This window comes from Ranitomeya imitator, chromosome 10, assembly GCF_032444005.1.
Source record: "Ranitomeya imitator isolate aRanImi1 chromosome 10, aRanImi1.pri, whole genome shotgun sequence".
NCBI classification, from domain to species: domain Eukaryota; kingdom Metazoa; phylum Chordata; class Amphibia; order Anura; family Dendrobatidae; genus Ranitomeya; species Ranitomeya imitator.
The window spans coordinates 28,775,871-28,786,656 of NC_091291.1; the positions used below are offsets into that span (position 1 = coordinate 28,775,871).

At 39.1% G+C, this 10,786-nt stretch overlaps 1 protein-coding gene across 1 annotated transcript in view; it reads left to right on the forward strand.

The window, feature by feature from the left end:
• The window catches only part of C10H19orf81 (chromosome 10 C19orf81 homolog), a 46,259-nt gene extending 39,185 nt beyond the window's left edge, over positions 1-7,074 (forward strand). The window contains exons 4-5 of the mRNA XM_069742950.1: positions 5,372-5,511; positions 6,939-7,074. Of these exons, the coding sequence (XP_069599051.1) occupies positions 5,372-5,511; positions 6,939-7,074 (276 nt within the window). The remainder of the gene's footprint in view (positions 1-5,371; positions 5,512-6,938) is intronic.
• The last annotated feature ends 3,712 nt before the right edge of the window (positions 7,075-10,786 follow it).

The window sequence follows — 10,786 nt, forward strand, 5'->3', positions numbered from 1 at the left end:
AGGCGCAATCCACGACTATTTCTAGTGTGTTTGATAGGATTAGGGATTGCGGTCAGCAGAGTTCCCACGTCCCAGAGCTCGTCCTTATTATCAGTAACTATCAGGTCATTCCGTGTGCTCTTAACCACCAGGTCCATTATTGTCCTGACCACCAGGTCATAACAGGATTCACACTCTCAGGTAAGTTTTAGGTAGCGATCACACAGCCAATGCAGTTTGGTCCGAACGTGCAGTTTTATTGCTTTCAGAAAACTCAAAGAAATTCAAAACTAAGCGCAGCCTCTTCTAGGCACAAACGTAAAACAGCAAATAGACAGTTTCTTCAGCAGGCACACATATGTCAGTGCCGGCTGACCAAACAGATTACAATCCATTCTGCCAAAGCAAACTTTAAACACCAAAAAGGCATGATCCTACTATGCCTCAGTATCTCCTTCAGCCTGAGCCCCAGCAACTTCCAGCGCAAAACAGAAGTATTCATCTCCAGGCAAAATTCCAACTGAACAGGCTACAATTTCCACACATTATTGTGTAGCTCCAATTCACAGACTACTCACAGATTCTGGTTTGTCTCTCTCCCACCTACAGCTCACATTTTAGCTGGACACTCACCAGCAGTACACTCAATTCTGCTCAACATCCAGCAGTCTGACACACTCCTAGTGAACACAAACCCTGGTTCTTAGTCAAAGCAAGTCAGGTGCATCTACTCAATACTGTAAGTGTTAAGATTTAACCCTGTCCTACCTGACTTTGCTACACTACATACATATATACATCCTGTACATGCATAAATTAATGCACACACTGTACACATATACATAGGGTAACCCTTATGTATAACACAGTCACGTCATCTCACAGTGTACAAGCACTTCTCACATCCTCACAATACAACTACGTGCACTCCTTTATTTTTTCTCCTGCCTGGGTATCAGCACATTAACACATCGAAAAGAAAGTGGCGCCCAAAGGAAAACTAAACTAAATGGTCTGAGTCTGTCAGTCAAGAGGACCTTGTTACCATGGAAACCATGGAATGTCTATTATAAGTGGAGCGTGGAGCATTCTATATCTGTATCTCCGTTACTTACAGTTTAAAAGATTTGTGAAAAAAAGAGAACCAAAGAAGAGTCTGAATGCATACAGATCAAATGTATTAATAGCGTTAAATTACCGTCGGAGACGTATTCAACTTGGCGGAATTATTTTAATGAGTTTTTTTTCGCGGCGTACGGAGATAATCTACAGAAGGTCAGGAGGTTGATTTGAATTTACAGCATTCGCTTCACACAGCTTTTTGAAGTTGGAATCATTAGAAGATGTTGCAGCATCGGAATTAAGTAGGTTGCTTCAAAAACACTTTTTATGTTTTTTTATTTTCTTTTTTGTATTATTTTGGATTCTTAAACTGTGTTCCTGCCATTTTACCCTGGTGCCTGGGTGATGGGTGCTGGCAGTCGTAGCTGTTGGAGATCATTACTTGTCACTTCTCATTTCATATGAAATCTCATTAACACATTATCTAGCACGGGGAGAAGTAGTATGTCGCTCTCCTGCTGCGATTGTACTACCCTTCCCATGAAGCTCAGCCAGTAATCCCAGATTCTCACATTTGTCGAATGATAACATCTATCAAACACTCAATTTAACGATTGTCATGGAATCAAAGTAAAACTCCAGCCATCACATAATATGTCCACCGCCCCAAATAGGAAAACAATATTGACTCTTTTTTGTAATAAATAAATATTATTTCATTTTTTTTAATTTTAATTTTGCCCCAAAATGTTTTCACATTTTTCTCCCATCCTAGTGGATTTTAGTTATTCTCCAGTACTTAATTCTGTCAAACATCCTTAGGCGTTTTGCACACAGAGCCTTAAAGTTTTTGAGGAGTTTTGAGATTTGGTAAAAAACATTTTAAGGTCAAGCTCCTATGATGAGTTTTTGGTGATTTTTTTTACTCTGCGTATTTTAGAAAAATGCAAGTAACCAATTTTACATATCTGGTGCAAAAATGGTGCAAACAATCAGCAAAATCATAACCTCACCAAAAGCGCATCAAGGGAACGTAGCCTAAAAGTTTTTACTCAATTTCTGATCAAAAAAATCCTTAAAATTCTCCATGTGCACATAGCCTTCTGAGGAGTTAATTGGGCAAAATCTCCAAATTCTCCTCTAAATCTCAAAACTCAAAAACGTTGAGTTTCTGCTCAGTTTCTGATCTGAAATCTCAGCAAATAGACTCTTAATGCACATAGCCTTAGGCTTTATTCACACATCAGTATTTCTGATCAGTGTTTCATTACCAGGAGTGTCTTGAAAACCAAGTGTTGATCTTTTAATTATAGTTTTTCTCTGTATTTTTCAGCCCTGATTTTGGCTGATAAAAAATATTGAATGAGCCCTTAGTTTTTGGAGCTGAAAAATTCCCAAATTCTACTCAAAAACTCAAAACTCCTCAAACCTTGGATTTTCTGCTTATTTTCTGCTCTGAAAATTGAGCAAAAATCTCAGTGTGAAGATATCCTACATATATATGCACACAGAGTTTTTTTGTAGGATTATTTTCGGTCAAATCTGCTCCAAAAAACCATTAAGCCACTTGAAAGACATCTGTGTCGGTTCCTGCTTTGGATGCTAGGCACCAGGGCGCCTTTATTGAGGATGATGCGTGAAGTATCAGATGGTTTAATCTCTGGGACTTTTTGTGCCACTAGATCTGGTAGCATTTTGAGCTTGTGCCTCTTCAAAACCATTTCAGAAAATGAAAAACTCCTCCAAAGACATCCCTGAAGCGATTTTCACTTCATAACCCATACTTTTTGAACAACTCAGAAGCGCTCCTTGTGCGCCACAGGTCTGCATGGACACAAAACGTGGAATTCATTATATATTTTCATGGAGATTTAATCCCGAGAATATTTAAAATTTTCTATATTTTTCCAAAACTTAGATATTGCCATTTAATTTTTTTTCACAATTTAAGAGCTGTTTCTAGGTAAATACACATTTATTCAAACTAATGTTTCATACATTAGAAATAAACTGATTTGCGTTGGGCTAAAAAGCCCTTAATTTAAAGAATTGCACATATTTTATGCAATTTGGCATATTTGGGGTTATTTTTTGCCCTAAAATTCAATTAGGTATAATAGAAATGTTTATAAACTTCCCAAATCCACGACGGCTACATTCCTATAACCCCATCCACTTTTTTTATTACTTTTTTAACAGTATCGAGATGCGAGAAAAGGGACAACTTAGAGGGCAAATATGGTGTGTGCCTAATTTCCAACTTTTCCATTGTACGAAAGTGGCCAGAAAATTCTTATCAGAGATTATGTTAAGAGGGAGAGTTACCAGTGTGAGACAAGTAATGACTAACAGTCTTCGATCCTGATCTACATACATGACTCACACTGGTAACTCCCTCTCTCATTTATAAGAAACTCTGGAGGCAGATTCTTGGGGAGATCTATGTCCAACCCATAGATCTTAAGAGCTCATTTACTTATTTAAAAAAAAAAACTTGGATTACTCTGGAATAAGACATCAGATCGCAGATATCAAGGTGTCATTTTATTCACCTTCCTATTACCTGCATGTCCATATAGATGGTTTAAGAGGGTTGATCCTATGGACAGATTCCTTTTAAAGAAGCCTCAAGGGGTAAGAAGCCAGTGAAAGGGATACAAGTGATAACATTGAGTTTAGAGTAATAATAAGGAAAAGAAGAGCCAATAAAAATACACAAAGTGTGTAACTTTAGACACACTCGCTTCGGATGTAGTCACTGCTGCCCGTGGGTTATTCTATAAACCCTCAAAACTTGTCAGCCCACAATTCCAGATCTGGCTGCGGGTTCTTGCTCCAGGGGGCCTTGACTGTTAGAATAAATAACTTTTTATCCTTTATCCTTTATTCCAAAAATATTATAATTATTATTACTATCGTTTTATGTGCCTCGTGATATTTTTTTAAATTAATCTGCCTTTTGAGAAATTTTCTACAGCTAATAGTCTGTATCCATTTCAATAGAGAAAAACGGGATCCAAGAAGTATCGTTTCTCCTTGCGGAGAGTGACATGATAAGCATGTCGGGGTGAGGAGACTTAAAGCCGCAATGCTCCTCTGGGAAATATGCAAATTGTCTCTTCAGAGAGGAAGACTAGTACTCTAGTGCCACCTATTGGATGTAGCAATCCTAACAGTCAATGTCGACTCTTTAACGAGCCTTGTCACATGACTTAGGATAATAGCCAAACCAGAATTTCAATTTGCAGACACTGTGTTTCGGGGTACTGCCCATTGACAGTGCAAAGTGGAGATCTGGTTTGGCTGATTGAGAGGCATCTGACCAGCATCCAAGAAGTATTGTTTCTCCTTGCGGAGAGTGACATGATAGCTTCTTGGATCCCGGTCAGACGCCTCTCAATCAGCCAAACCAGAGCTCCACTTTGCACTGACGTGGGGCTCTACCCCGAAACACAGTGTCTGCAAATTGAGATTCTGGTTTGGCTATTATCCTAAGTCATGTGACAAGGCTCATTAAAGAGTCGACATTGACTGTTAGTATTGCTACTTCCAATAGGTGGCACTAGAGTTCTAGTCCTCTTCCTCTCTGAAGAGACAATTTCAATAGAGAAAAACAAAATTCTCCATCGGTGCAAATTCTCCTCTCAACTCTATTCAATAAGTGTATCAAAATTTCCAGATTCATTTTAGTGACTGCTGTCAGTCACAACGCAGTAACATATACCTCCATATAATAGTCAGATACAAATCAGGAGGACCAATGAAAGCTTTGCTTAAAAGGTATTTACACAAACTTTATTCATAACAATACCATGTTTAAAAACCAGGCACCATCAAATCATGACAGTGATTCCCCTTGAAAAAGCGAGGCGAACAGTGGCGAAACGCGTGTCGGGGTGCGTGCAGAGGTCTACCTGCACCTAGGTGAGGCATGTTTTCCTTTACTTCCTGACTTTTAGGCATTCAATATTGGGCATTCATTATGGGCTAGGCCCCCTGCCTATTGAGGCACCATATTTATGGTTTATCCCCAATAGGATTGATACTGTGGGAATATTTGTTTGGGATATTTTTGCCTGCACCTTAAAACAAAATTGAGTGTATTTCAAATGTACATAATATCCATTGTGCGGTAGACTTAATTGTCTGGTGTCTTTTGTAACTTATTTGTATGTATCGCACTGTCATGATTTGATGGGTGCCTGGTTTTTAAATATGGTATTGTTATGAATAAAGTTTGTGTAAATACCTTTTAAGCAAAGCTTCCATTGGTCCTCTTGATTTGTATCTATTCAATAAGTATTTCTGTATCGTTCTTTCCTCCTACAAGCCAGAAAATGATTTCAGACCCCGTGATATTTTAAAAGCCATAGAACACATTGTGCCAAAAGCCTTTGAGAAGAAACAAGTGAGCAAGATCCAATTCGAGAACACGAACGTCATCCTTGGAACGGCAGGACGCAAAAACAGGTCACTTCAAAAATTAGACGAAATAAGTGTTTACTAGGTATAAAACTAGAAAAAAGAAAGCAATTTAGTGAGAGGTGAAATGCATTAAAGCTATTACCAGGAGGGACTCAACTACATCCTTTTATGCGGCTAGTAATTAAAATGTTGTGGCTTGAGACCAAACAATAATTTGATATTACCTCACCCCGTTGCTGCGCCATGGAATGAGAGATTTTAAAGAGGTTAGTAATGGGATTTTATTTTGCTTGTCCGCCCCTGTACAGAAAACTGCAGAAAAGGGAAAGAAATAATGAAATTGTGATGTCTGGAGACATTCGGCTCAGAACAAGGCTGACCCTTCAAGCTGTAATTGGTGATCTTTATACAGAATAGATGAAGTTTGCGAAAGGCTGTGGCAATATGATTGTCTTTTCCCTGGTGGTTTTTATACTTAAACTTGGCAGTCATCTAACACAGACTTTTACAATACTACGAAGGATAGTCTACTGATTTTCCAACATGTTAGGTTCTTATATTCATGAGTAGAGTTGAGTGACCATGTTCGGAATCGGTCACTGATTCAGAATTTGCCATATTCGTGCTATATTGGTACCCTATTCATGCCGAATTTATGGTTGATGATCGGTTCCAAACATATTCGGTAATTTCTACTACCATTGACTCCAATAACGTTCGGCTGTGTTCGACGAATATTGAAAAAACAATATTTACCGCCGATCATAATCGGGACCAAGTTTTGAATAATTTTCTCAACTCTATTCGTAAGCCAATACTTGTCATACGATACTGTCGCCATTAGCCCCTCAACTCAACATTGTCTAGAATGCTGAAATATCAAGGTTTGTCAGATCCCACCACAGTAGAGCTAATATAGTCATCCACTTGTCTTTTTCTAATATAGGGGGAATACCCACTGATGATTTTTTTGCTTCTGTCTTCCATGATAAAAGTAATTTTAGACTTCTGGACTCCAAAAGTATCAATGTCACAAGTGGTCCAAAGGTCTACAATCTAATAACATCGTCAATCTACTCCAAATATCGTAGCTTGGCATTCAAAGATGGGACATCTCAGCACTGTGTCTATCACGTCTACAGAAAAATGTGGAAACCTGCCAGATTCTCAGAAATTTGGCAATCCTCCCGCAAAGTATAGCTCCTTGAATGTTTTTTTTGTGTGGTGCCAGGAAGGCGCATCATCAGACTCCCACTAATTGGGCAGGGTTGAGGGCATGGAAAAATCTACAATGGGATGTTCAGCACCCAATTTTACGAAGCTGTCAGGAATGTCAGCATACTTTCTAGCCAAACACAGGCATATTTTTCTAAATTCTAAAATTTACCGACCATATTTTTTGGCAGATGGCTGATTATTGCTTCAACTTTCTACATTCGGGACCTATTGCTGCATTCTTGACTCGAGATTAGCGGTGAACTATTTCCTCTGCACCGACATGATGATGTTATCGTTGAGGATGAGAAGAGGAACTTGAGAAGAGCATTGAACAAAAATAAGATTTTGGACACATTCATCAATCCTACTAATTTAAGCAAAATCCCATAACCGGCCACGGGAATCTTGTATTGAGTGGAGGTGAAATAACATCACATATGTTAACATACTGATGTGTCAAGGAATAGCAAAATCAAGGAAACACAGGGAAAATAGAGATCATCTGAATTGAGAATATTCAGAGTTTTCTTTCGGCTATAAAAAAATATGGGTGTTTTAGGTTGTTTCATATATAACATGAGGAGATGAGCAATCCTCTCTAAAAGAAGGAGGTCTCCTCTTCATGACTCTCTACAAAGAATATATCTTGTTCTGGAGGACCAGGCACATATCAACATTATATAGACAGTCCATCGATTTCACCAAGAATAGTGTAATGCTTAATATCTCCTGCGGTGGTGCTGCAGGCAAATTGTACACTTTGGATTCATCCATAGTTTACATCGATTGCCTGGATCTTGTGATGATCACTTCACCATTGTAAGAAAAAGGGATTATCCAAAGCTGACAAAAATGAAAAAGAGAAATTATCCACAACTTAGCACCATGAATTTCAGCAAAAAAATATCTTGTGAGTCTAAAAAGAAAGTGTTATGATGATAGTATAGCAACTCACTCTGAAAAATAGGTACCACACTAAAACTGCAACTGACCCTGCCGGTTCCTGTACAGACTAGAAGATCCTGACCTGCAGTCCCTTGTGCTTCCTGTGTGAGCTGAGATAGCATTAATCACAGGCTAGATGATGGCAACCTGGACTTTTGCTGCCTGAAAGGCCGTTGAGCCCTTCACATTCCTTCTAAAGAAGTGAAGGGCAGAGCAGAGTGCAATCTACCTACAGAAGCAAAAGTGTGCTGAAAAAGGAAGAGATGCCAGAGTGAGTAAAAGGAGAAGGAGATAGCAGAATACATTTTTGAACCACTCTTCATAATCTTTGAAAATTCTTGGAGAACAGGAGAAGTCCCAGAAGACTGGAGAAGAGCAAATGTTGTTCCTATCTTCAAAAAGGGAAAGAAGGTGGACCCAGGGAACTATAGGATGGTGAGTCTGACGTCTGTACCAGGAAAGATCTTTGAACAAATTATTAAACAACATGTATGTAAGTATCTGGATAAGAATGAAGTGATTAAACAGAGTCAGCATGGGTTTGTAACTAATAAGTCATGTCAGACTAATTTAATTTCCGTCTATGACAGAATCACTGACTGGGTGGATCAGGGAAATGCTGTAGATATAGTATATCTTGACTTCAGCAAAGCATTTTACAAAGTATCTCACATAATCCTTATTGAAAAAATGACTAAGTATGGAATGGAAAAGGCAACTGTTAGGTGGATTCATAACTGGCTTAGTGATCGGACCAAAAGAGTGATCATAGATGGCTACACATCCAGTTGGAAGAATGTCTCAAGTGGGGAACCACAGGGCTCTGTCCTGGGCCCTGTATTGTTCAACATCTTTATCAATGATTTAGATTAAGGAATTGAGGGTAAACTGATTAAATTTGCTGATGACACAAAGCTAGGAGGGATAGCTAATACTAGAGTAGAGAGATAGAGGATTCTAAAAGATATACATAAACTGAAGCAGTGGGCAGCAACTAACAGAATGGTTTTAACAGGAAAAATGCAAAGTACTACATCTGGGCAATAAAAATAAAAAAAGCATATACAGAATGGGAGGCATAGCGCTAAGCAACAGCACATGTGAAAAAGACTTGGGTATACTAATAGATCACAGACTGAACATGAGTCAACAGTGTGATGCAGCAGCAAAAAAGGCAAATGCAATTCTGGGATGTATTAACAGAAGCATACAGTCTAGATCACGCAAAGTCATTATTGCCCTCTACTCCTCATTGGTCAGACCTCACCTGGAATACTGTGTCCAGTTTTGGGCACCACATTTTAAAAAAGACATCAACAAACTGGAGCAAGTGCAGAGAAGAACGACCAGAATGGTGACCGGTCTGCAAATCATGTCCTATGAGGAACATTTATCCTTCGATTTTTATCTGTTTAAAGGAAATGTGGCATCAAAAAATAAACTACTTTTTAAATCAAGATATTTTTCTTAACACTTTTTTTTCTTATTTTTTAAATCACAGTATATATTTAAAAAAAATCACACTGGCAACTGGGACATTTATAGATTTCTAGTCCCTGGTTCATCAAGACTAACATTTTACAAGCCTTTCATGATGAGTAAGATGCGCCGAATTAATTAACCCCTTCACGCCATGGCCATTTTCCATTTTGTTTTTTTCTCGTTTTTGTCTTTTCCTAACCTCTTCCAAGAGTTATAACATTTTTATGTTTCCGTCCACATAGCTACAGTATATGTGGGCTTGTTTTTTTCACTTTTGAATGACACCATTCATTTTACCATATATTGTACTGGAAAATGGGGAAAAAAATTCCAAGTGCGGTGAATTTGCAAAAAAAAGTGCAATTTCACAATCACTTTTTGAGTTTTTTATTTGCCATGTTCACTACATGATGAAACTGATCTGGCAATATGAATCTCCAGATATGATGTTTTCATCGCCCCTTATTGCAATTTATTGCAATGTGCAAAAAATGCAAATTCTGATGTTTTTTTTTTTCCATTACTTTGCTTACCGATCAGATTAATTTATTTTGATAGTTCGGACTTTTACCAATGCAGTGATACCAAATATGTGTTGTTGTTTTTTTGTTGTTTTGTTTTCAGTCGGACAAAAGGGAGGTCATTTTAACTTTAGTGGGTTTTTTAATTTTTTCATACTTTTAAAAACTTTTTTCACTTTTTACTAGATTTAATAGTCCCTTCAGGGGACTTGAAGCAGCGATCGGAGGATCGTAATGACAGGCACAGGAGTCTTCAGCAGGACCTCGGATGTCATGAGAACCCATCGGCGCCCCAGAATCACGTCACAGGTGCATTAATAGGAGTGTGGAACGACGCACGCCCTTATCGACTGGTCTTATATTAAGTATTCAGAGATTGAAAGCAGGACTTAACAGGTTAAGCTCCAATCCCGCTGTTATAGGCACATGATGGTTATGTAAAGAGGTGGCGGGGAAACTTCAGTTGCCTCCTCTCTCCTGCACACTGAGCCAATGAGGCACCTCAATGGTTCCCTCAAATTTTATGTGTAATGTTTCATGCATAATGTTTTATGTGTAATGTGTAATGTACTGTGAATGTTATGTGACTACATGTGTATAAAGTTAGCTCAGGGACAGAAGGAATTAAAAAGGGGGCCGGTCCACCAGGCTTACAGGAGAAGGATTTTCTGTTCTTGCTAGAGAACCCAGGCAGGCTTGCCAGAGGCGGTACGTGATCCACTGCCAGGAGCAGAGGGTACCCTGATCGAAGGAGACACTAGCTTAGGCTACTTTCACACTAGCGTTGTTAGGCATACGTCTCAATGTGTCGTTTTGGTGAAAAAACGGTTCCTGCAAATGTGCCCGCAGGATGCGTTTTTTCTCCATAGACTTGTATTACCGACGCATTGCGACGTATGGCCGCACGTCGCATCTGTGGTGCAACGGATGCGTCATGTTTTTGGCGGACGAGACGCACAAAAAAACGTTCAATGTAACATTTTTTGTGTGTCGTGTCCGCCATTTTTGATCGCGCATGCACGGACGAAACTCCGCCCCTCCTCTCCGCTCATCGCATTGGGCAGCGGATGCGTTGTAAAACTGCATCCACTGCCCACATTGTGCTACTTTTAACACACTGTCGATCGGTACGTCGGGCCAACGGTTTGCGACGG